General features: G+C 34.2%; 2 protein-coding genes across 3 annotated transcripts; one reads left to right on the top strand and one right to left on the bottom strand.

Annotated features, from left to right (window-relative positions):
• Positions 1 to 1,343: 1,343 nt before the first annotated feature.
• Positions 1,344 to 3,559, bottom strand: Fdx1 (Adrenodoxin-like protein 1, mitochondrial Ferredoxin 1). Of its 2 annotated transcripts, none has more exons than XM_023164962.2 (4): positions 3,402 to 3,559; positions 3,156 to 3,285; positions 3,050 to 3,101; positions 1,344 to 1,746 (listed from the first exon to the last, which is right to left on the bottom strand). In XM_023164962.2, the coding sequence occupies exons 2-4, from the start codon at positions 3,256 to 3,258 to the stop codon at positions 1,395 to 1,397; spliced, it is 507 nt and encodes a 168-aa protein (XP_023020730.2). In that variant the 5' UTR covers positions 3,259 to 3,285; positions 3,402 to 3,559; the 3' UTR covers positions 1,344 to 1,394. The 2 variants fall into 2 exon arrangements, with proteins under 2 accessions (XP_023020730.2, XP_023020731.2); XM_023164963.2 differs by having other exon boundaries at positions 3,379 to 3,538.
• A 742-nt stretch (positions 3,560 to 4,301) lies between these two features.
• Positions 4,302 to 7,973, top strand: ND-SGDH (NADH dehydrogenase (ubiquinone) SGDH subunit). Its single transcript, XM_023164959.2, has 4 exons — positions 4,302 to 4,485; positions 4,564 to 4,775; positions 6,950 to 7,056; positions 7,757 to 7,973. The coding sequence occupies exons 1-4, from the start codon at positions 4,422 to 4,424 to the stop codon at positions 7,893 to 7,895; spliced, it is 522 nt and encodes a 173-aa protein (XP_023020727.2). The 5' UTR covers positions 4,302 to 4,421; the 3' UTR covers positions 7,896 to 7,973.
• Positions 7,974 to 27,511: the final 19,538 nt, after the last annotated feature.

The raw sequence follows: 27,511 nt of genomic DNA, 5'->3' as shown, positions 1-27,511 counted from the left end.
TAATAATGACTTCTTCAACGATAGTCATTCTTGATTAGTTTTCTAGAAATATTTGCATAAAAAAATATTCCGTTGTAATAAAAACTTTCGTGGTGACCAATTATACTACAATTGTCAACTTGTCAGGGAGATCGAGCGTTCGTTAAATATATTTCGCCTCGTCCATTTTGTGAGCACATGGTATCAAATCTGTATCTGCTCGCTCAGCTCCAAATTTTTAAAACCGACACACCTTGAGGAATGATATTCACGGAAGCGCCACATATTTTCATTACATATTTCTTGGAAACTACGACTTTGAATCACGAAATTTCGACTTTAATCTCATAATTTCTGAATTACGACTTTAAACTCGAAATTTCGAACTTTCAACTCGAAATTACGACTTCAAACTTGAAATTGGAACTTCAATCTGGTAATTTTGAAATTACGAGATTAAAGTGGTAATTTCGAAATTACGAGATTAAAGTCTTGATTTGGAGTTTGAAGTTGAAATTTCAAAAATACGAGATTTAAGTCAAAATTTTGAGTTCAAAGTTGTAATTTCAAGGAAACGAATAATAAAAATATGTGGTTCTTCTCAGTTTCCGTATATATTAATAGTAAGGGCGTAGGTATACATTTGAATCATTTTACTGTTATTATTGATCTTTCGTCATTACTGCAGCCGACTGTATTATTTTTCTAAATGTTCATTAGATAATCTAGAGTGGCGCTGAAGGGAGTTAATCGAATTCTAGATCAAATCGAGCTCAAATTGTAGACTATACAAATTTGAAAATTCCAAAGAAAAAATGTATTTCGATCACTGAGACATCTGGGAACCACATCAATTATTTGAAAAAATAAAGAAATACCTACATACACGTTCTCTATTCCCGTTTCATAAAAATGACGCAAATATGTAGTAACTTTCAATTGAGTACCTTTCTTTCTATAAAATTTTCAACTTATTTTTATGTATGTTGTAAACCTACTCAATGACATGTCTACTGTCTATGATATATCCAATGTGTTCCTAAAATAATTGAGAAGGGCAAATAATTTGAAGATTTAAATGATTTGAAAACAAAGGAAATGATTCATCTCTGCGTCTTCCTCACTAAATGGTCTACCTAGGCTTCATTAACAATTGAAGTTTTTAATTTTCTAACCAACTGTCATGCCCTCAAACGTCAAAGTTTGTGCAGCCTATAGATTAAGAAGGCTTCATATTTCAACGTGAGATTCCTATCAAGTTGAATGTTGACAGAGAATCAACTGGTACAGTTCAAAAGGTACATCACAGTAAGCCTACTGGAAAACTATGTTATTTATATTTGCATAAAAATCACAATCAGATAAACAGATTCGAATAATATATTACTATCTCATTATCAGATCATTAACAATGCTTAGTGTGGCTTCGGCGAATGCCCATCAACATAAAAGTTTCTAGTTGCCTTAGGTAATTCAACCTCCAATCCTTCTAAATCTTTTTTTAAAATAATTTGACATCCTAGTCTAGAATTTTCTTTCAAAAATGGTGCCATATCTAGTAGATCTTCTTCAGTTTCTGTGGCAGTAGGTAAATGATCGAAATGATTACTTTGTACATAAACATGACAAGTGGTGCAAGCTAAGGATGCTTCACAAGCCCCCTCCATGGGAATTTGATATCTATGAGCTAAGTATAATAGATTATCTCCTACTTTTCCTTGAATAGGGATTCGTTCACCATCTTTGGAAATAACAATTATATTCACCCTGAAAACAAAAAATGGAAGGAATTCATTTGATTCTAATATGGCACTGCCTTACAGGCAAAGATTGAATAAGTCTCTAATGTTTATGTTTCCGTTTAACCAGCTATCGCACCCCTACGAAAAACAATCCTCAGAAGTCGAAACTTGTACGAGGTAAGGACGAGGTCTTACCTTTCAATGTGTGATTCCTAACACAAGTTGGACGATAGCAAGGGTAGTTTTCAAAAAAAGATGTAGTTTTTTTCAACTAGGAGAAAGAACTATCAACATATTTTGCTATTATGGAATCTTTCAAACTAAATGAAAAATTGGTGGTCTACAAAAAATAATCTTACATGGGACAATCAACCTAGGTCCAGGAAGAATCACTCCATAGAAACTGCAACCTATAATTTTCTCAATCAAGCTGGATTTATTGACCGAGTAACCTGAATGCAACCCTTACCGAAAATACATAAAATGCTAGAATAATGGCATTTATTTATAAATGCACTTCGTAAATGCAACAAAGTATCCATAACATAAGAGATGGTTATGTTTCATCTCTTGCAGAATTTTCCTTCCAGATAACCAATCAGAGCACAGAGTCCCTAGTTAAATCTAGCAATGCATTTGTGTGTCGGCCTAGCACTTCTGAAGAGACCCTCCGTAGGTCAAAACAGAGCTGTTGAATCACAAATGCATTGTGTTTCAGCTCTGGTTTCAACAAGCCACCTTGGAGTAAAAGCTGCAGTGAAAGACAGAGGGCGAATCTCAAAGCTTGTCTTTGCAACGACCCAAATCCAAATATACATACCTATCCCAAAATAGATTTTCATCTGTCAACAGCATTTGATACAACCTCACCAGAGTTTTTTATATTGAATTCGTTTGACTCAGGGGAATCGGGCTGAATCGGTGGAAATCATGTATGAATGGTAGTAGTATGACCGTTTTCATGTCAAGAGAACAAGATGTAACATTGGGAGCTCCCAGTGACAGTCCCAGGACCTTCACTTCTCGTAATATTTGCCAACAATCTTCAACAACTTAAAAAGTGTCACATAACTTTGTTTGCTGATGATACAATAATTATTGCAGGACCTGCACTAGAAAATACATTAGGTAACTGAAGCCTGTAAAATTACTGACAAATTTATGTTATGGTGCAGTATATACTTTACTGAATATTTTTTTACATGGCCTTGGAGGCTTGATATGTGACTATTTGTAATTCATTGTGTATCAAAATGGTAAAATGGTAAATTGAGATTATTATTGTGAAATTGCCCACAATATTATATAGAAATTAAACAACTCCTTACACTTCATCCTGTGATTTTGGATCTTGCCATTCGTACTCTCCACTGAAACTATCTAGAAATAAAAAACAATTCATTTTTTCAAACTATTATTGAACATCACACTTACACAAAGATGTGTGAATAAATCTCTTCCTCTCCTGACCATTATTTATTTTCTTCAACGCAGATGATTTAATTGAATGACTTATGTACCTCAGACCATTAAGCATTGTTTTCAGTTTGTTTTAATCATGTAACTGAAAATTCAAGCATTGTTTAAAAATCTTAATTTGAAAAAAATGTTTGTCGGAAGTTGGATACTAAGTTGAGGTTAGGTATTGAAATATCACCTAGAGAGAATCATCTATCTTACTTCTTTGGGCACAGTGATCTTTTAGCATTCTACTTTCTACTGTGCTTTGGGCACAGAATAGTAGAAAATATTCTGTGCTTTGAGCTTGTTGTCAAGTGATGCGATCTTTTTAGATATAGTTACATGACATTTTCATTCAACAATGAACTAGTGCTGTGCCAGTTATTCATTCATTTGTCAATGCCAACGGCACTAAATCTCATAGATCCATAAGGGCAATCGGAATTCATGCAGATTATTTTTCTTGTTCTCAAGTTCTCCTTCTGTTCTGTTTGTATTCTACGTAGTAATCATTTTCTCATTATTGACACCGTTCCTTATTTCTGTGACAGTGTTTATTCTTTAGGCATTACGAAACTTGATATACTGTCAAATCTTGAAAGTGTGCATGACGCAATTAAAACTACCGGATTTAAAATTCAAATTGAAATTATTGACTGAAATACACTTTTGGTTGACAAAAAAGGAAAACGTGCTGAAATAATACTATTATTGAAATGAGTGCATACTATTACGTTGCAATAATTGCAATATTGGAAGAGAAACAATATGGGGACTGAAGATGAACATGCCTCAATCTCAAGGCTTGGGAAATTATTCAATTTTTTTAAAAATAAGTATACCTACATATAAACAGTTTTGTTACAAACGACTTCATATATTTCTGAATGAATTTCTCTGTACATTTTTCTTATCGTTAAATGGTCATAAACTCTATGTTGAATATAAAAAATGCATATTTATATGAGTTTTTCAATTCCAGCATTCCTTCTGAATTTTCATATATTGGATCTACATTTATGTGATAAGAAACGAGATATAGACTCCCTGTTCTAAATGCTGCCGCACATCATGGGAAATCATTTGAAAAATGTTTAATTACGCTCTGGGGATTTTGATAATTTTCTATTGGCAATGCTGTTGGTCGGATGGATTGAGCGATTGTCAAAAATATTTGGTTAAAGGAGAAAAATAATTCATATTTTTATTTCAGTAGTTCATTAATAAAATTTTCCTAAAATGTCTATTTTAAGCACATTAAGATCATTGTTTCGAATGCCAACAGCTACAATACAAAAACAAGGTATTTTTTTTACAATTCTTATTTTTGTTTGTTATGTAATGAAATGATTAATATTTTTTCCAAAATTCTGAATTTCAGTGTCCAAAAGATGCATGTCAGAACACAGAACATTTCCTATGGTACCCTCGAGATGGCAATGGAACAAATTCAAAGACAGTCTTCACTATTATTTTCTATTAGGAATTATACCTTGTGGTTTGGCTGTTACATATGCTAATGTATTTATTGGACCTGCTACCCTGACAGAAATTCCTGAAGATTATGTACCAAAATACTGGGAATATTACAGAGTACGATGAAAAATTCTTCAATAACTTATATTTACTGATGGTTTGAAATCAGAAACTCTCTTGAAATATGAGATTATAACTGAGGCCATTGAAATTATCTTTTGGGACTTTTATCAGAGTTTTGAGTAATTAAATAGTACTTATGGAATGGTTCTATCTAATGAACAAGACAAATTTTAGGGTTGCAGCTCATTTTCATTGTATACTTGAAAACTTTTCTATTGCAAGTGATGAAAAGTATTCTTTTCATAACCAGTACATACTATATTTTGTAGGTCATAAATTATGTACCTGAATAACGATAATAATGAGTGAAAATCTAATGACAGGTTTGGTGCCTTTCTGCTATTCTTTTTGCATCTTTGAAAATTTCATGACATTTATTAATTATGATAACCTTCCATCAATTACAGGGTAATTTGTAAGTCATAAATTGCCGCCAAAATGATGATAATGGTGACCATATAAGTTACATTCATTATTTTTGTGTTCATGTGATGTGTTTTTGAAAAAGTTTCTCATAAATATGATAAATGATTTTTCCTCATTTTAAATACTTGTTATGACATAAACTGTTAGTCATAAAAATTCTAATGACATATGATGGAATTGGCTGATATAAAAAAATCTCACAATAAAGTGTTTTTTGAATATTTGAATATGTTATTTCTAATGACTATTATTTTTATATTTCGTTTGCCTTTTAGTTACTCAGATTAAGTAATTGAAAATATTTTTTGTGGAAATTGGGAATATTGATCTTCTATTTTTGAATACCCTACTTCTTTAAAACTTTTTCATAGTAATTATGAATTGCAAATCCGTTCTATCGACTTTTGGTACAATTATTGTGTTCTAGAAAAATATTTAAATTAATATGATTAGTGATGATCTCCTTTCTAATACCACTTTGAAAGAAGCGATTATATTGATCCAAAACTCTCAAAAATGCAATAATATTACAAAAAAACATAAATAATGATCATTAGAATCATGGTCATTATGAATTTCTTACTCGAAAAGTTTTCTCAAATGCAAGAAGAAATGTCAGAAGTGCAAAAATGATAGTTAGATTTTTCAAACTTTCCATTATTATTTCGAGCAGTAGTTCCTGATAACCAAATATGGGACATCCGATATTCGAAAGAAGTACCTAGATCTTAATATATTATATTGATCAGATTTTTTTTTGAAAATGATCTTTAGATTTATGATCATTATTTTTATTTCGGCAAGCAATTTGTGTGTACACATTATGAAACAACCTATAGTCGATAGAAGAGGATCACTATATATATAATTGACATTAAAAAAGTTGAAAAAAATACAAGAAAGAATATTGTAAATACATAAAACATCAATACATTTTGTATTCATTATCATCATTAGTATGACAAACAGTAAATTAATGAATTTAGCCGTTACTACGTGGTAGGAGATCACAATGAAGAAAAGAGAATTGAAACTTTCTATGTTTTTTACCACTTTTATTTGTAACTAACGTTACTGCAGTTTCGTCCCATAAGGACATTTTCAAACTTATACATTAAAGTAAATTACATTAGCCCTTATATAGCACCCCTGCAGGTAATAATAGAGGTACTTGGCTTGATTGAGTACCTGAATTTTGTTTAGTAGTTACAATGCGGATATGCTAATTTGAAAACCGGTGAGTAAACTAAATCGATTTGATCATTTAACTGGTTGCACCCACAATGTTTATGTTTGTGAATTTACAAGGATTTTAAATAATTGAGTTCGCAGCCCTTCCTTGTATAGTGCAAAATTTCCATATCGTTTAGATTCGGGAACTTGTGGTTGTATGCCAAGGAATGGTTTGAAAACATCGAATCATTTTTTATCAGTCTGAAGGACCTTTCATGTTCAGCATACCGTTTTTGGAAATTTGGACCACAATGTCCCACATAAACACTATTATGGGACGAAATTTATGAAAATTTGGAAAAAGAAGATTGGTGTTTAAGCAATAAAAAAATACTAGAAATGCAAATACCATTATATTACTTCAATTAGTTACTCAAAATTATGATGAAAGTCCCTGGCAACAATTATTTGTTATTGGATTGAATTAAATGCCACTATTTTATTGACCATTTCTATCCGTTTGAGCGTTTCTATTGTCACATCAGTTATTTACTGAACATTTTTTGTAGAATCCAGTGACTAGATTCATTGCTAGATATATAATGACTGATCCCCAGCAAGATTATGAAAAATATTTGTGTTTTATGTTTATGGAAGAAGAACGGAGACAACTCAGGTAGGAAAATATATAAAGATAAATAATAGCGGTCATCAATGAGAATTTGATTTTGATTTTGAGGTCCGCCGATGTCAATTTTTACATTGGTTGTGTTGTACAATTGGTAATATTCAATAAATTGGATTCAATATGCAGAAAGGACACATGCAAATTTCCAACCAATTCCTTATAAAAGCATAACAAAGAAATTGTAGAAACAGTATTGTGACACCCGAAGATGCTATTGTATACTGAAACACCTGTTGTGATTTTCTAAACTTTCAAGTGGAAATCTCACACTGTGGGAGGACTATTTAGATCAGCACTGTATTTTTAAATAGTACATTTTAGGATTTGCTATAGATCAAACCAATAAAATATCCACAAAATATTATGCATAAGGGGGATATGTTGGTAACATGTTTCTGTTTTTTCAAGTGTGCCCTTTCTGCATAAGAACATTCTTTTGTATAATTACTGTAACAAAAGTATAAACATAACTCAGAAATACAATCTGCTCATCGTTTATTATATATTAAAGAAAAGGTAATATATTCTAAATTATTTTTTTTTTGCGCTGATCAAAGCTAGCGAGGTAAATGTAGTTTCTGTTTGAATATTAACATTCATGAAGTTGATTATTGTTAGATAAGCAAACATCTCACAAGATGCACATGAATATTAGAATGAAGATCTCTAGTCATTGTATTTCTTTTAGGAAAATAGAGAGGGATATAAAACAGAAGTTAGCTGAGAGAAATGACTATCAAGCTTACTATTACAGACCAATCACAGCAAATTATCACAAAATTACTAAAGAAGCTGCTGATTATTTGGAAACAATTCGTGGCGAGTAATAGATTTTCATGAATATAAGTAGTAAAACAAAACTTTATTTTCTGTAACTAGTGACAACTTATGAAATATTTGTCTGACTCTGTGTTTTATTCTGAGTTCCTGTAAACTAACTGAAAAATTCAATATATTTCTTTGGCTAGTTTTCTGGCGATAATATTTTTCTTTTTTTATTTCAACAATTCTACTATAAGAGAGGTGTGGCAAATATTTACTTATCTTTTCTAAGATACAGTTAACGAATGAAAAATCTAATCATTCTAAGAAAGTGTCCATTGACGATTTTGTCTAGTGCTGGCAGGTGCAGATCTAGCAATAATAGGGGAACAAATTATGCAGGTTGCCTACTTTTATGAATATCTAACCATTGAATGTATAACTAGTAATTTTCCTTGCTGCTTTAAATTCTCTATTTTGAGATACATTCATATACTTCACCTTTCATTAGTTAGTTTTTCCTATCTGATTTTTTAATGTGTCTTAATTTCTAGGAGGACATTGTCCCCTGGATCTGTGTCTGAATACTGTAGAGATATATATTTATTAAATATAGAAATGAATATAACTATACAATAACATGGAAATAAATAGCCTAAAACACAAATTATGGGGTTGTACATCATTGATAATAACATAAATTAGAGTTACCATGTCGGTCATATTGAAAAAAGTAGTTACAAATTGTGTATTCATTTAAGAACAACTTCAAATTACAGAGGAACCCAATTATCATGAATTGAAAATAGACTAATCAAGTTATATAACCAGAACACTTTACGAAACAGTGTGAACTAATATTTCGATATCAGCCTGTTCATCAATATCCTTTCCACACTTGTGAAGTATCATATTTTTTGTTGTTTATTTTTATTCTCATCATTTCTCTCTCAGATTATTACTTCAGTGAGTCATACTGTACTGAATTGACTTTAAAGATGAATTAGATATTTTCTAATTCGATGTAGGAAGGAAAAACTGGATAATGTTTATATGAAACTTTCTAAAGACAGAATAAAATTGAATCACATCAACAAAGTGAGATTATATTTAGACATATTCAGAAATGTATATTAACCGTGTAAAATATAAAAGCAGGAATAAATAATATTCATCAGGTTTTTCGAAGCAGATTCAGCATTGAATACTTCATGCCAGTGATTAACTCGGAAGTACACATGTACTTAAACACTTTTAAGTTCTAGACATCGAACTAAATCATCGGACATACTATATCAGACTTAACATATCGTCTCTGGTCTGGATTCTTGGGTATACTGGCCTGGAAGGCAATCAGGCTGCTGACTCCCTTGCAAAGGGAGGTGCTGCAAGCAGCTTCATAGAACCAGAATGTGTCATTCTCATCGCTTTACGCTTTGCCAAACAAACATTGAACGCCTGGATGGCAAGAATATTTATGGAATTCTGGCAATATATTTGAGGATTGGCTCACTCCAAGGCGTTTATTTACCCTTCGAAGCTTGATATCAAACAGTTGTTGGACTACAGTAGGGATAAACTACGATGTCTAACAGGCCTTCTCACAGGTCACTGTCATTTGAATCATCATATACAGAGACTCGGACTGTCGGAAGACAGTGTGTGTCGCCTCTGTTTGGAAAATGATGAAACAGCAGAGCACATACTTTGTGCCTGCCCCGCTGGGGACCGAATTAGGTTTTTGGAATTCGACAGAGCCGTACTCTTACCATCTGACCTGAAAGACCACTCACCATACAAAATAATCGGCTTCGTTAAGAAGCTGGGATTATTGGTCGAGTGTGAATAGGTGTGAGCCACAATAAACCCACACGGGTTGCGGTGGAGGGTCGAAAAGACTCAGTTAGTTTTGACCTAATCTAACGTAAGTCATCAGACAATGAGCTAGCTGGAACATTACCTGCAAGCGAGGTAGCTTCGAGATACACATGTACTCTCACGTCATACGGTGTAACAAAACAGGTTCAATGATGAATTTGTTCAACTACGTAGTTGAAATTCTGAAATAGTTCAACAGTTTGAAACTGATTTTTCACTGCTTTGCCCCTTAAATATTACAATTTGATTTTCCTTTATAGAATCTAGTTCTAGTTGAAACTGTTTCATATGAATATAACGGCGATGAAGTACATGTAACTCAATAACAAACAATAATTCCTAATATTTATAGCAATGTTATAAATGAATGCTTTACTATTGTTGGGTGCCGATCATTTTTTGATGAAAATGTTTGTAACTCCACTGATTTGGATAAAAGAAGCAGCACTGAATCACATGTAACCCACCCACAGCAAGAAATATACCATATGCAATTACTGTTATGCCACATTTAGACAACACAAAAAGTTGTAAAACAGGGTGTTGTAGAACAAGGTTTGAATTCTAATGAAAAATGCTTAACTGACTTGTTTTGAAACATATTTTTTGTTTCACCGCAAGTTGTTTCTGAAACTTGTTGCAAAAAAGAGCCCGAGTCGTGGTACAGTACTATGTAGGTATGCCAGGAAGATTTTCTTTATGCAAATTGAGCAAAATTGCTTCAAGTTTTATGAACAAAATTATAGCCTTATTCGGGTTCGCTAATTAAATGGTTTCTGAACGGTCAAATGTCACACAGTTTTTAATTGAAGAGTTTTGCATGAGACCGATGGGTAACTATACACCTTATGCTTAATGCCGTTCTGGGTCAAAACTGATTAGCATATTTAAGTGATATTTTATGGTAAGATTATTAAGAAACAGTTTAATAAAACCGCCACACGTGTTTTATTATTCATTATACACGTTAGTATTGAACAAGCCTTAATAATCTATTGCATAGTGAAATGTGTTACGACTTTGTAAGTTTATTCCTCTTACTCAGATACGATATCATGGATTTTCAAGGATCAGCCAATTCCATCACAAAACTCCATTTAGAACTCTATCTGGACATGGTACTTATTCTTACATTGGTTACAGTGTAAACCAAATGCAGTCTGATAACATATTATATAATAAATTGAGCCGTGCCATCATAATCGTGCTTGACAAAAAAACTAACATGTCATCTGATGAAGCTGTGAAGCACCAGCAGTATCACTTCTTGAAGACGAATCAAATGTTGCATTGTCATCCCCAACAAATTTTTGAATATGATATCCGTTCTCATTTATTACGCGAGTAATATGATTATTACTACCTACGAATTTCATGCAGATAAGTTTTGTTAGATTTTCATCTAAACCTACAAGGATACGAAACGTTTCAGAGATCTTTTCTTTTATCAACAACACAACATTTCACGTGCCCCAACCTTTTGTACATCTATGTTCCCACTCAACCACGACATATTGAAGACTTAATCCTTGTCAACGAATATTTCATAACTATTTATTCATTGTCGCTTTATATTAAAACAATCATTCTTCATAAAACTTGTTCCATAGTCTAAATGTGGCTTAACATATGAAAGATTCAAAATTGTTGGGTGTCGATCGAATTTTACCAAGAAAAAGTAGGGTCGAATGCCCATGAACAATAATGCATAAATAACGGCCATCCTGAAATGTTAACAGATTTTGATTTTCGAAAACTTTTTTTATTTTAAGCCAGATTTTGATAATGTTTCAAGTAAATGAAAGGAAATTTATTCCAAATTGATTTACATCAAATAAATATCTTAATAAGGTCCAATTCATACACATTATACGGGGTAAAACAAAGAACCTAATGTTTTCATCATCTTGGTTTAAGACACTCAAAACCATCCTGTGTGCAAACTTGATCATTACCTACAGGGTGTTTATAAAACATGTGCCAAAAATTTAATATATAAGAATTTCAGGCAGCTCGCGGCTGGCCTGGTTACTCGATTACGGTAGACTAAGATGTTGAAGACACCAACTTGGAAAATCCATTAGTTTTCGGATTCAGGTCATCTAACCTAAGGAAATCAGAAGTTAGGTGCTTTGAAAAGTTGAGGTTTTGAGGAAGAGTTCATCATCCCTAAGTTGCCACAGTAGTGAATAAGTGATCTCTGGGATTTTATGTGGCTTTTGTTGAACAGGATTCCAACTCGGTGAAATTACTGTTATTATTATTTCGCATACATTTCCTGGACAAAATATCGAACGACCAATACCATTTGAAGGACAAAAGTAATTGAATGAAAAAATGGAAGAATGGACGAATGCCCATTGGACAAATTGTCCAATGGGCACTCGTCTGAATAGACTTTCGATCGATATTCACGAATATATTAAGTAGACTTTGGGTTGCTGGTAAATTATTCAAAAAGATGATAATATAAATTGACAAAGTTTAGATCTTCGCTGAATCGAATAGAAGAAAATGGAAATACTATATTTATGATTCCATGCATTGCCGTTTCAATTTATCATGAATGATTGGGCACAAAATTCTTGTATGAATAAAATATATAAGATAAGAGGGGTTATCTCAAGAGTTTTTCAACGATTCCTAATTTTTATTTGATGCAGTGGATATCGAGAAAAAATCTGTTAAAAAACAAACGATATTTTTATGCATTTTCAAAGCGTGCAGTGGTAGTGCGCACGAATTACGATTGAAAGGTCCGATTCACGATCGAAAGGTCGTGAGTTCGATCCCCACCTCGACTATATATTTTTCTCGAGATAATTTCTCTAGTTAAAGCTGGGATGATTCTGCAGCGTTACATGGCTGACGAATTGCGAATAGTAATGATGCTCCTTAGGTGGCTCAGGGAGTTATTCACATTACCTACCCAGAACACAAAGCTTAAAGTAGTCGATGCTGTTGATACTAAAAAAAGAGTTTATCAATAATTGAACTTCATTATAAGTAAGTGTGCTAATATTACAAACAACTGTCCAAGTCAGGATAAACTTATAGACCCTGAACCAGTTGTGGAGGTACCAAAATTGTTGGTGCAGAACCAGATCGAGAAGTGGGTTTTTGAGAAACATAAAGAGTAGTGGGAAAACCTTTATGAAAGAGATGTTTGCAGAAATCGGCTCAGAACTATTTAAGAGCTACACACTGTCTATTAGGAGGACACCTGAACAAAATGGAGCTCTATAACGAATACCTTAGCTGTACAACTCAAATTATGTCCAGAAAAATATGAGATTCATTCAGCAAGTGACCTGTACATACTAGTACCGGGAACAAGTTTGTTGGAATGAGTGTCATGAAAAAGATTGGGAAAAACGTAATGAGTCTATGAGGCTGGCCAGAGACTTGAAAGAAATGAACAAGTCCGACGGCTCCTAAGTAAAAAAATGGCAAATATAATGCATGGTATGCATAAGGCGAAAAATAAGGCTTCAAGTATCTAGTTCGAAGGTGAAATATTTACTACAACAAAAAAGTTTTTACTACTCTTTGGTTGTATTAACTACTTTTTATAATATAGGTACACAGATGTACATAATGTACATTGATGTAAATTGTGTCTGGATTTCAGCGAGTGATTTCTGTTGATATAAGTATATATCGAAGTAGAGTATCCACATGTAAAATTTTATTGCCCGAGGCGACTCGAATAAAAATAAGTGGGTTAAATATATATACACAGATGAACTGGTCTGTCGGACTATAAATGAATGGGGAGCAAATCTCTGGTGTATCAGGTGCTATTCCATAAAAACAACGAAACAGCCAAGGTTCAAGCTACTTACTTTTGTTGTGCCAAAAAAAGGTTTACTAGTGTGGATGCATCTTGGCCGGGCTCAGTACACGATGGTCACACCTGGCGAAACTTAACAATTTATAGAATTATGTATTAAAAATTGTTAGGCGATGCAGGGTATGGTATTACACCATAGATGCTCCACATCATTTTTTTTTTCATAGAAAAAGAATATAATTGTCAACATTGAACTTTTCCAGTAGACTTCATTATAACATTAAAATTAACATTTCAAAAATGACTTTTCAAAACGCTCAAAGGTGCGAACTCGTTTCCTCCTTTTCATAAAAGAGGATCTTTGCATCTCCACTCACAAGCGATTTTGGTGAAATTGGTGACACGTGTGAATCAGTGTATTCGTGCCACGTGCCAGTATAGGGATACCTGTAGAATGCTGTAGAATGCTGTATAATGACCCACTGTGATTCGAAAGTGCACATAGATTATAACGACAAGAAGTCACATTGTCTGCTGCATAATTGTTAATTCTAATCCATCTAGAGGAAATTCGATGGCAACATTTAACTTGCCTCTAAATCTTTCTGTTAGAGATAATTTTTCAAAACGAATGACTAAAATACGGGGAAACTCATGGATTGATAGAGACTTCATGCATTTTCTTCTTTCCTTGCAACTCGAACCCGTCGGTTTTTCATGTCCATCTAAAGTTTCCTTTCTTGTGAAGAAATACAAGCATTGTGATAAACTGAATTGGCCATTTCTTTGTGATAAGGGGAGTGACAAATCCCAGAAAGGATCGAAAGTTACAGATGAGTGTCCACAGTGTGTGCACTTCATCATGGATTTTAATTGACCAACGAAATCATTTACAATCTTAGAGTTATATGTACTCAAATAAATCAACCATGACTTTCGTGCTTTTCCGCTGTCGCTCAATTTTTCATTAATCTCCGTTAGGGTCGGTTTAGGTTTCTCATTAATTCTATTGACATCATCATGTAAACCTTCTAAAAGATAACGAAGGAACTCCTGATGGGCGTCTTGATGCACATGACCCATGAATCGAGGGGCAAAACTCTCAATCTTACTTTTTAAGGAGACTGCTCTATCAGAGAGAGAAGGAGTTCTCATAAAGCGTTGTTTTGGGCCATCGGGAAATTTCGAGTTGAAGTAGAAACTTCAATTTTGTAGTACCTACTTCTCTCAGTGTAGTTTGTTCTTCTCAATTAGATATCTACATAGTAGGTACTTCTACATTTTATGCATCCCATCCAACGTGCGTTTAGGGTAACTAACGTATTTATTTGATAAGGATTGATATAGTGTCCGTCTAAATAGCTTTCCAATTACCACATTATATAGAAATTTTATTTTAACAATAAAATGGGTGTATGAGCTATTAATCAAAGATAACCACTTACCATTGGGAACTTTTTTGTAGACCTATGAAATAAATTATACAAAAAACATTTATCTTTATTCACTCCCTAGTCTGGGGAAAACCGTATGAAAATTAATTCGGTATAGTTTTCTGTTTATCGTGTCCGGACAAATATGGAGAGGAAATTTATAATATGTAGTGATATTGTTGTGTAGATATTTGTTATTTTTACGGATAAAATATATAGGAAGAATGAAATTGGTTAGTTTGTAAGTATATTTTTTTACATATTTCGAATACCATTTGAAGATAGTTTGAAGATTATTTGACTATACTTTAAATATCTTTGAATGTGTTTTGCAATGAGTTTTGAATATATGTTGTATATATTCAACATACATATTTTGAATGAGTTAAGAGCATTCCTATATCTTATAAGAATACTGAAGGGGCTTACTTTGAATACATGTATATACCATTCTCACATGATAGGTATTTGAATGGAAACCTTTCGGGGTGAAATTTTGCATTTTCTACATCTATACACAGTTTTATATTACAATTTTCGCGTTTTCCATATTTTGGAAGATGATAATACTCAACAACAACAACTTTAAAATGTTTTTTCGTATTTTAAAGTATCCTAGAGAAGCTGAAATATTCAATATTTTCAAATTTACTTACTGTACCGGGTGACAACGAAACCAATGTATAAGCCCATTTTTAGTTTTTTTGGGGTGAAAAATTGGGATTCGGATTGAACGTATAGTTTTATTGAAAAAATAATTGGAAGGCTCTTTTGGTTCAAACGGAAATAAAGTCTAGTTGAAAATTTTACATAGAACCCTGTATATTTTTTAAGATCATTTGATAGAGGTCATTACGAAAATATTGTCGAACACCTTGATGTTGTGAAAAGACGATGTTTGATCAGTTTTTGAGTAAAAAAAATTGGAATTAAAATTTTTCACTAATTCACGTACTTTTGCTAATTTTTTTAAATGTTATTCTTCACTTAATTTTTCTCTGAAATCTTATTAAAAAATTGCATTTCTTAAACTTTTGCTGAAGTGTACGTCAAAAAATGTGAAAGTTCCAAAGCTCTCCACTTTATCTTATTATAAACTAGTCAATGTCGCCAAAAATGCACTTTTTCGCTGGTACAGAGAAATGAATCGTTATTTAGTATAAAAGTGCAAGTACAAGTTCAAAAATTCCACTTCATATTAAGATTTTCGAGATGAATGACGTAGAAAATGGCATTTGAGAAAAATTGATGAAAAGTAGGTACGTAAATTGGTGAAAAATATCAATTCTCAAATTTTTTTATTTCTCATGATATCAAGTTGTTTGATAGATGGTGTTATATTGCCGCCATAGTGAATTTGGAGAAAGTGTTTCCTACGGTGCCATTTTTTAAGAAAATATAGGGTTTTACATAACTTTAACTCTATTTTATTTTCGGTTACACCGAAACACTTTTCCAATTGTTTTTTTATTTGAAATATCAGCTCCAATGAACTATACCTTCCTTCATAATTCAAAATTTTTCACTATACAATCAAATAAATTTCAATGATACCCGATACCATCACTGTTCCTTCCATTGCGGTCACTGATAAAACCAAGAAGTAGTCCACCGCTCCGACCTCATCATCGATATATTCCAGTGTTATGTGTGCAGATCTCCAGGGTGACCAGCAGACCAGATGACCAATACCTCTACCCTTATTACCATACATCGTAAGTAACGTCGCGAGGGTCCGGCAGTGCGCCGCGAGCCATAGGTCAAACTCACCCTTTTCCCTCCTTTAGACTGCCCGCAACTCGACTGAGATTCCTGATCCATGTGTTTTTTTGAATGGAGTAATAACTTTGGCGGCTAGACGTTTATAATAATTTTTTTACGAGAATTTTTTGTAGTAGTTCAGATTCGTGATGTACTTACTACTAGTGTTAAATGTGAAAATTGAGTTTCTCGAGCTAGAATTTTTGGAATAGAACATAAGGTAAAAAATCCATATTAGTAAAGTGTGTTTGAGACCAGACAAGTATTGCCTTATTTGTATCAATTCTTGCACACTGTGTGATCTTATCATAATCATGTTCTGGACCATGTTTCTATGACTAATGAAAATTTTCTTCTTCTTCATCTTTACTGTTCAACCCTTACAGTTTTATAACAGTATGAGTTCGCCTAGTTCAAGTTATGTTCACAGGGAAATAACAAAACGACAGATTTTTTCGCAAAGTTTCTATTGAAGAACCAAAGGTTCATAATACATTTTCATACTTTTTTTCTGGGTGTTAAACCTTCCGCAATCTGAAAAATAAACAACGCTGAATCTATGAACGATCTACAGAGGTGTAGTAAAGAAAAAACTGAAAAGTTTACCTCAAGAAGTTACTGCGTAATATAAACCACTGAAGAGTCCAATCATTCAGTAACTTGTCGTATTCATGAAATTTGCTTACAATTGAATAATAAATTGACACAAAAATTCTATACACTGTGTGAAAGCCAAATGGAATAAATTCATTTTTTCGGTTACTGTACATATTTAAAAAAAATCCCGAAACACGTCAAATGTAAATTATAATTTGACATTATTCAACGTAAAAATGCCAACTCTACCTTCAACCCTCTTTGAATGACAGGTGCAACCCCCAATTTTTTGATTGGGAAGTATAGGTTTGTGATATATCGTGTGAAAGGTCTCTTCATTCTCTATTCAAAAATGTTATCGCTTTCGAATTTATTGCAACAATTGAGTTAAAATAAATTAAAATCATGTGTTTACCGAAATTCGATAAAATACACTCAAAAAGTATAATGTAATGCAAAACGTAATGAAATGTAGAATACAAAAAAGAAACATAGATGTTAACGAAGTAGATGTTCAAAATATTCACCGCGAACGTCTTGGCAACATCATAATCTCAAATAAAACTGTCTTTTAACATTATTTAACATATCAGGCCTGACCGACCTAATCGCAAGCGTCATTCGTTCTTTTAAGTCATTCAAATTTGAAGGTTTAGTTTTGTACACATTGCTCTTTACATATCCCCATAAAAAGAAATCTAATGATGAAATATCAGGTGATCGCGCTGGCCATTCAATCGATCCTTGCCTCCCTATCCACCGATTGGGAAATGTTGTATCGAGGTATTGCCGGACATTAACTTGGTAATATGGTGCTCCATCCTGCTAAAACCATCTGGTATTCACTGGAACTTGAGGGTTTCCTGGATCAGAATATAAATTTATTGAACTTGGAATGACATCATTCTGATATGATGATACGATTTCCTACAATCCTACAATCACACCTATTCACACTTGACCAAACAAAACCATCTTCTTAACGAAGCCGATTAGTTTATATGGTGAGGGGTCTTTCAGATCAGATGACAAGAGTACGGTTATGGCGAACTCTAAAAACCTAACCCGGTCCTCAACAGGGGAGGCACAAAGTATGTGCTCTGCTGTTTCATCATTTTCCCAACAGAGGCCACAGTGTCCTCCGACAGTCTCTGCCCGAGAGTCTCTGCATATGATGATTCAAATGACAGTGAACTATGAGAAGGCCTGTTAGACATCGTAGTTCATCCCTAATACAATCCAACAACTCTTTGGTATCAATCTTTGAAGGGTGAATAAATGCCTTGGAGTGAGCCAATTTTGGAAGAGTCTGCCAGAAGTCCATGGATCTTCTTGCCATCCAGGTGTTCAATCTTTGTTTGACAAAGCCTGAAGCGATGCCAATGACAGATTCTGGTCCGATGAAGCTGCTTGCAGCACCCTCCTTTGCAAGGGAGTCAGCAGCCTCAATGCCTCATTGCCAGAGGCGATCTGTTGAGTCTTCCTATCGAGGAGAGTCGTTTTTGGCAATTTGCTACCAATTCAGAGGGTGTTTGGTAAGAGCCAAGAGCTTCCAACGCCGCTTGACTGTCCGAAAAAATTTTTATCGACTTGTGTTTGAGGTTGGATTCTTCCAATCTCTCCGCATACAATTCAATAGGGTAAATTTCCGCTTGAAATACAGACGCATAGGTTCCTAGGCAGGTTGATATCTCTGTCTTGGGTCTGCGACTAAAAACACCTGCACCAGAACCTGAAGGTGATTTTGATACATCTGTGAACCGACAACTATCTGCTCTTAATGTTTCCTTCTACAGGAGGATCCAGTTCTCTCTACTCGGGAACAGTACTTCATAAGGCAGTTCGTAGTTGAGAGTTGGAGGCATAAAGTCAGAGGTCATAAGTTCGATAACGTTTTTATAGTAAAAACTGTCTTGCCTCAAAATATTCATTAACTGCCGATATCATTCCTTCATCGTTGGAAAACCTTTAGCCACTGAGCCGTTTTTACGAATTTAGGAACAAAAAATCATCCGAGGAAGCTGAATCTGGCAAATAGGCTGCATGAGGTAGCAATTCAAAGTTTAATTTGTGAATTTTGGTCATTGCGATAATGAATTTGTGAGCTGGTGCATTGTCTTGATGAAACAACACTCATTTCTTACCCAAATGCGGCCGTTTTTGCTTGATTTCTTCACCTAAACGTTGCTATAATTTTGCATAATACTACCTTTATCAAGATAGTTAATGAAAATTGAAAATTATCCCACGTGTATCCCAAAAAACAGATGACATAACCTTGCTTGCAGATAAAACAGTCCTCCCCTTTTTTGAGACGGTTCTCCCTTTTGAATCCACTGTTTTGATTGTTCTTTTGTCTCGGGTGTAATATGATGGACCCATGTTTCATCCATGGTTATGAAACGACGCAAGAGTTCTGTTTGTTGCTGAAAAACTTCGCTTCACGACACTGCTTTTGCTCGAATGTGAGCAAACGCAGCACCCACCTTGCACATAGCTTTCTCATGTCCCAAATTTCATAAAATATACGATGGATCGCACTTTCTGAAATGTTTGCTGAGTCTGCTAGTTAGCACACTTTCAGTCGACGATCATTAGGTACCGTTTTGTGGATTTTCTTCACCGTTTCTAGAGTCGTCACCTCATTTGTTCGACCACTGCGATGCTCGTCTTGGCAGCTCGGACGTCCTCATTTGAACTCTGCTACCAATATTGTATACTGTTGTAAACGAAGGAACAGACTCACCCCTGGTAGAATCCATTTCAGCTTTTATATTGGTTAGGCTGAGGCCTTTCACATAACGATGCCCAATTTTCTCCATATCCACAAATTCACCGTAAAAGTCTGCCAAACATTCCCCAAACATTAACCTTTTGAGGGTATTGCGTGTGTTTTTCTCTCATCCAGTGAGGATTTTCCGTTGACCAGTAGCGGCTATTTTGCCGATTAGAATGATCGTTAAGAAGCAAAGTACACTCATTAGAAAACATAACGTCTTATGATGGATGATATTGTTATCCAACATGCCCATCATTTGCTCAAAAATATAAGTTCTTTTATCAAAATCGTCTTCCATGGGCTCCTGAGTAGGTATCATTTTATAGGGATGCATTTTATTTTCTTTTACTATCGATGTATGGCATTGACAGCCGCTTTTTTATCTGCCCCACATGACCAAACTCGCGAAACCGCTTCTCTATTTTGTTTATTGCAAACGGCTACCACATTACTATGTTTTATACATAGAAAGTTTCAATTCTCTTTTCTTCATTGAAACTGTTATTTTATGCATTTCAGTTGATCTAACCATTGCAGACTTGAAGTTAACGAACTTTTAACTTACAACTATTGTGGTAACATACAAAACTAGTTGACAAGGTGTTTTAAACTAACGTTGCCATGGAAATTATTTACAGTTTCTAAAGGATACCATCCAAAAAGAACATTGCTTTGGATTTTGCTTATTTTCTTATTATCAATATCTCAACATAAAATGAGTTCTGAGTTTATTGCAATCAGGGCCGTAGCGAAAAGAAAAACCACGGCCCGAAATTTCCCAACTTTTCCAATTCGAATAAACAGCGAAAAGTTGGAAATTTTGTAAATTGTCACTTCAAAATTTGTGGACTGTTCAACTGTTCTCTTACTTGAGAGAAATTAAACTTTTTTGAAGTTTTCAAACAACTCAAAATTTCAAAGTATGGGATCTCCAAGTTATGCATGTTGGGAAATCCCAACCTTGCCCTCTGGTTCTTTCCCTTTCCTCATTACCTCTCCCTTTCTTTTCTCTCCTTTTTATTTTTTTAATTTATATTCTTTTCTTCTACCATTACTTCCTAACTTTTTCCCAAGTCGAAAAAGCAGGGGGGGAGGCTCCCCCCCATCCTCTCCCATGACGACGGCCCTGATTGCAATAAGTTTTGAATGTATTTTGTCGAATTTCGGCAACCACATCATTTTAATTTGTTTTAACTTAATTGTTGCAATAAATTTGAAAGCGGTAACATTTTTGAATAGAGAATGACCTTGCAAACGATATATCACAAGCCTATACTTCCCATTTAAAACATTTGGAGTTATACCTGTAATTCGACGGAGGTTGAAGGTAGTGGTAGCATTTTTCCGTTGAAGTATGTCAAATTATAATTTAAATTTGACGTGTTTCGGGATTTTGTTAAAATATGTACCGTAACCGAAATAATGAATTTATTTCATTTGGCTTTTACACACTGTGTACTTAGCTGTCTTCAGATGATAGACGTTTCGGAAAATAATCTCAAAAAGTGTATATTTTTGGGGCAGACACAGAGTGTCAAAAGTCTTGCCGGGGTCAAATATGAAATAGAAAGTACAAAAATGTTTTAGTGGAAACGTTTTGACTAATTGAAATATTTGAATATTCATTGTTGAATCACCGGGACATGGAATTTATAACGAAGTTGAGCATTTCTTCGTACTGCTTGGTTAACAACTTTTTGTGATATATATTTCAGTCTGAAGACTACATGAATGATAGATATGATAGATACATAAGTATGTATCAAAAACCCGCTTGGAGCTTTGTTCACGAGATGGAGCTGTTACTATTTAACAATCTTTGTCTCAGACGAAGGTTTCATACATGCAGTCGAGCCGCATTGAAATTAATCGAGTACCAGGATTGGATGTTTCCTGCATTAATGCAGGAAAAAATGGTCTGTAGCAGATCTACTCGATTGATTTCAGCATGGTTCTTCTGCTGGATGAACGAGAAACATGTGCAAAACTAAATTGTGTGAGGTATATATCTTGCATAAATGTCTGTCGGATATAATCAATATCCAGCGTGGTATTAGCCGGGTAGTTGTTTTCCGGTAGGCATTTTCATCCACAACTTACTGTAGGTACTGTACGTTGTGAGAGATGAATATTTAAAAATTTCATTTCGAAATATTAATTTTCTGTTCTCGTATTTTTTAAGTATTCAACCTTTCACGGCTAGTAATACACATGTGATAAGTTGAGTGAACAACTTCCGACTCGAAACACCGTTTCATTTCAGTAACACACTTACACCTTGTTCAGTATTTATATTCATTTTTTTTTTATTCTCTTTGTCTTAGTTACATCAACTGGACATCAAACTAAATATAATTATATACAGGGTAAATGAGAGAGTAAACAAATAATAATGAATATAAATACTGAACATTCTCTCCCGCAGTAATTGATTCGAATGAAAGAAATTACTTCAAATGTTCACCCTGGGAAGGATGGCAAAATCAGAGTGGTTGATGTTGTTACAGCTTCTGGAACAACATGCAAGCGAGCTGTATCTACACTTTGCATATTGCATACTTGATGTATTCAAAGAGATATCTCCCGAGAATAATCAGATTTGAAGTAATTTCTTTCATTCGAATCAATTACTGCGGGAGAGAATGTTCAGTATTTATATTCATTATTATGTGTTTACTCTCTCATTTACCCTGTATATAATTATATTTAGTTTGATGTTCAGTTGTTGTAACTAAAACAAAGAGAATAAAAAAAAACTTTTTTGACTGACATTGAATTTCAATATTTCGTTCTTCGAGACCGGATTTAACTTATATATTTCAGGTAAACACACACCTTACGTCTTCAGTATCTATTTCAAAAAGTTCAGCCAGACATTTTCTTGGGTATCTGTTGATATCCATGAATAGGTAGTAATTTTATCATCCAGTTTAGAGCGTATTTGAAAATAGTATAAGGAGCAAATATAGTCAGTTTCCAATCGAATTAGGTAGTCTAGGGTGGTAAATGGAAGTAAGAGAAGTCGCTTATAGAAGTTAACCAGTACAGTTTCCGATGTGTCACCATAGTCAATCCCCCAAACAGATGAGCACGCAGAGAAAGAGCTGATAACGATAGCAATGTATAGTTTTATTTGCGGTTCATTTTTTGAGTTCCAGGCTATCAAGGTTGCACGTGATGTTCTCGTCTCCAATCAGTCGGATGGCTCATTTCTGGATGGAATCCAACAACTTCAAGGTATGTTTGGGGGCAGAGCTCCATAAATGAGAACAATGCTTTATAAAGCATTAAAAGTTGCTGAGGTGTTTACAGTTTTCTGGTTCGGAACAGTGTTCCAAGCTTTCGAGAAGCAGCCTTTGTAATTTCAGCGACACGATTGTGCCACGACATATTGGTGTCCGTTTTAATACCCCCCAACAAACTTATCGAAGCAGAAAGCGGAATTGTCTGTCCTGGAATTATTATATCCGATTCGGAGACATTTGTCTTTTTGGAGAAAACCGATGCCTGGGTTTTTGTAGCATTGAATTGAACCTGGTTAGTTTCACCCCAATTCGAAGTGACTTCTAGATCCTCATTCAGACATATAACCTACTGCTGCCGGTGAATATGTGCATCCCCAGCCGATGTCGTGGAATCCAAATGAAATGACGAGACAAGTGAGTTGTCGTCAGCAAAGCAATATATTGGATTCTTGATTTTTTCCAATATGTCGTTGATATAGTCCAACATTGTGCTTATATGAGGTTAATTATAGTGACTAAGATGACAACGAGAGTCAGCCTAGCCTAACAATTTTCACATACATAACCTTCTGGAGACTCTCATCATTTCATTTAATGTGTGCCCAGAAGCCACAAGGAGTGCATCTGTACCACAGCTCATTGTTGTGACCAAATTCATCGCGTAATAAACATTCATTCAAATCGTCGTCTTCGTCGTCACATTTATGGTTAAGACTAATATCCGACTCTGAAGAAGTGTTTTGATCTAGAAGTACGCGACTTTTGGTCTTATTGGCATTATTTTTCTTACGTTTCTGCTTCTTGTTAACTTTCGGCAATATGTTTTTCCTATTGCTTCTTCAGATGCTTTCTTAGTTTCTTTTTCAACAAAACTATTTCTGACGGGTTTTGAGGTTAAAATTTTTGCGTGGTTCTTTGTTCATCTTTTTCTTATGGGCATTTCAGGAAGTATTTTGGTATTGGAGTTTAATTTTCAATTAATTGGCAGAATTTTTGGAATTTTTTGTTTTTGACTTCCTACTACTCCTTTTTGACACAGAGAGTGTATCCGTAAATAAATGAAAATTGACTAAACTTGTTGAGACCATCGTTACGTGACATCAGATTGTCTCATGACAAACTAAATTGTCGAGTGACAAGGTCCCATTCCGAATTGGCGGAAAATTTCCAGAAACGTTTGCTATTCCTTTTCACTTATGAATGATTATAAATAAAAGTGAGAGTTCTCGTTTTTAGATACAAATAGGCATCTAAAATTGGAAATTTAACATTGGTTATTTTCTGACAAACGTGAGTTGAGAACAGTGTTGATGTGTGGGGCAGTGTTTGTGTGGAATAATTCAGGATCAATCATTTTCATTTTCGATTCATTTTTCAGTTTCTGTATAAACAGAGATAGCAAATAATGTCAGACCTTAAAAACATTGAAACCATAGTCTAATATCAGGTTTGCTCTCTGTCAATGTACTATTAATCTTATCGATACTCGATTTAGCTGGACTCTGATATAATCGAGTTTTCTGTTTGCAGTGAAAATTGCAAAGATACAAATAGCGATTTCCCATTGGTCTATCCTAGTCTAAGCTAGGATTCGAAACAGATCGCCCTTGCGCGATATTTGATGAGTAAGTTTTCTGTCGAGTCCATAGATGGTATCATCTGGGAGAAGATATGATTATTCAAATAAACTTCTTACAAAATAGGATTTATATTATATTAACGTGGAATTGTTGAAGCGAAGCTGAGAAGTTCTTCACATATTCACCTTCAGTTCATAGAAATATATTTATTGAATCGTTTTTCACAAGTTGACTTGGCAGACTGAAATTGAAAGATCGATGATTTTCATTTCATTCAACTACTAGGAACTCATCCATTATTAGAATTCATGAATTCTTGAAGAATTCTTATTGACATTAGGTGTAAGCGAAAATCAATTCGTTTCTGTTCCAAGCCATTACCGATTATCGACTCGATATGTGTATGAATATTTGAAGGTATATTAATAGTAGCTCATCAATTTGTGACAGAAAATTACGAAATTGTTGTCTGTTAATTAGTAAAAAATAAAAAAATTACCTCCAATATAAAGCTTCTGAGATCCTACGAATTGAAATTTCATTTGAAAGGTTCATATAAGGTTAGTAACCAAGATAGTGAAAATGGTGTCTCACATATTTGAAGAAATGGGTATTCCCCAAAGTCATGAAACAACAAACAATTTTTTTTTCAACAGCAACTGGACTACGTTACGTAAAAGTTTTATATTTGCAAGAGGTCATATGAAATTAGATATTGAAAAAAAGGAAGAAGCACCCTATCATGGTGGGAGATTAAAGGTTATATTATGAAACCCGATTATAATGTAGGAGATAGTTGCATGAGTTTCATATGATATTCAATCGACGACTAGAATCAGTTTTATCAAATAATTTATCACGTTACTACATGGTAGGGCTCATCATGAAAAATGAGAAATAATAATTTCTATGTGAAAACACATAGAAAGTATTATTTCTCATTTTCCATGATGTTCTCCTACCACCTAGTAACGGCTATATCCATCAATTTATTGAAAAAAGAAAGTACAGCTAGACGAGCCACATGTATTTCATTAGCTCAAACTTCCATTGTCTAATATTATATAAAATTATTTGAAATCCCTGAAAGAACCAATACAAATGAAAAACTCAAAAATAATAGCTGGAAATAACAATAATATTGAGCAAAAAAACCCTGAAATGAAAATACAGTGACATAAAACACAAGTGAAAAATGAAACAATTGATCAAAAAATGAAAAATAAAAAATTAAGAGATTCCAAGCCAAGTTACTTCACGACGTTTCGGTTCTTGGTATCCACAATCGTCTTCGGGTTATGACTGGACTAATTCCTTCAAAAGATGACTATTTATGGGTCATTTGAGTACTTTTACATATCTCCCCTTTCCGCTTCACCGGTTTAGCGGGAGATGACCGTTTGGCGGGATTTGGCCATTTTTCGCTTGATTATGTGTGTCCATAGGTTGCGTATCTTTCATGCTAGCCTGGCTGAATACATTGTTGGACAACATGTATGCGGCTTCTTGGAATTTCTTTCTAAACCTGATTTCCCTTCGCTGTGTATTTCTTGTGCTCGGCAATGCGAACTTTCAAAGTTCGCATTGCCGATATAGGATTTTTCGCACTCACAGGCTATTCGGTAAATGCAATTTTCGGAATCACAGTTCGCGTTTGGTGGCCTGGTTTTCGTGAGCCACATACTACTTTGAACTGAAAATGAAGTACCATCAAGCATCGCAGAACTTATGGTTCAAGCAAGAGTGCCTAAGAAGATAAATTTCCCCGGAATACATCAACATCAGAACCAGGACAAAATCACCAGCAGCAGAAAAGGCGATACTGAAGAAACGAGATATCCAATTCAGGGGTTGGTGAAAAATTATGAAGAAAGATCTCGTAGAAAGGATAAGTTAACGCCGTTTCTACGTTGCATATGATTTGTGGATAACAACGAACCCACTGAAAAAAACTAAAATAATCAGTCCAGGTCCAGACAATATTCCGACTACCTTCTTAAAACACCGTCCCCCGAAAGCACATGAATACTGACTCCAGTTAATCAATATCATATAGCTCATCTATGAATTCCTTGAAATTTGGAGACAATCTATAATCATTCCAGTTCTGAAATCTAAAAAAACCAAAACAGACTCAGACTAATATCGACCAATATCACTGACTTGTGCAATCGGTAAACTAATGGAGAAAATAATTAACAGAAGATTACTGTGATTTCTGAAACAGCATAATTTTATTGTACCTGAATAAAGCGGTTTCAAGCAGCACAGATCCACAACAGATTTGTTTTGAAACAACATTGGTAGCAGTCTTTTTCGACCACGAAAAAGCATACGATAGGCAACTTATGGAAAATATACTTCAAAAACTTCATGACTGGAACCTCCGAAGTAACTGCCTCATGCACGCGCGGATTTTTTTATCAAGCAGAGTCAACACGAACGGAAAAATTTCAAGTGAAGTGTCTTTCGAATGCGGATTACCCCAAGGTTCTGTTAGGAGTCCCACTCTATGGTTGCTATTAATGACATAATGGAAAATATCTTCCTTCCAGTGGAAGAACGACTATATGCCAACGACCTAGTTATTTATTGCAGGAGCAGAAATCTGGAGA

The sequence above is a fragment of the Leptinotarsa decemlineata genome, unplaced genomic scaffold (assembly GCF_025532065.1).
Source record: "Leptinotarsa decemlineata unplaced genomic scaffold, Ldec_3_MD MMD2_tig00002159_RagTag_RagTag, whole genome shotgun sequence".
In the NCBI taxonomy this organism is placed as follows: Eukaryota; Metazoa; Arthropoda; class Insecta; order Coleoptera; family Chrysomelidae; genus Leptinotarsa; species Leptinotarsa decemlineata.
The sequence above is the reverse complement of the archived record's forward strand: the minus strand, read 5'-3'. Positions and strand labels throughout refer to the sequence as shown.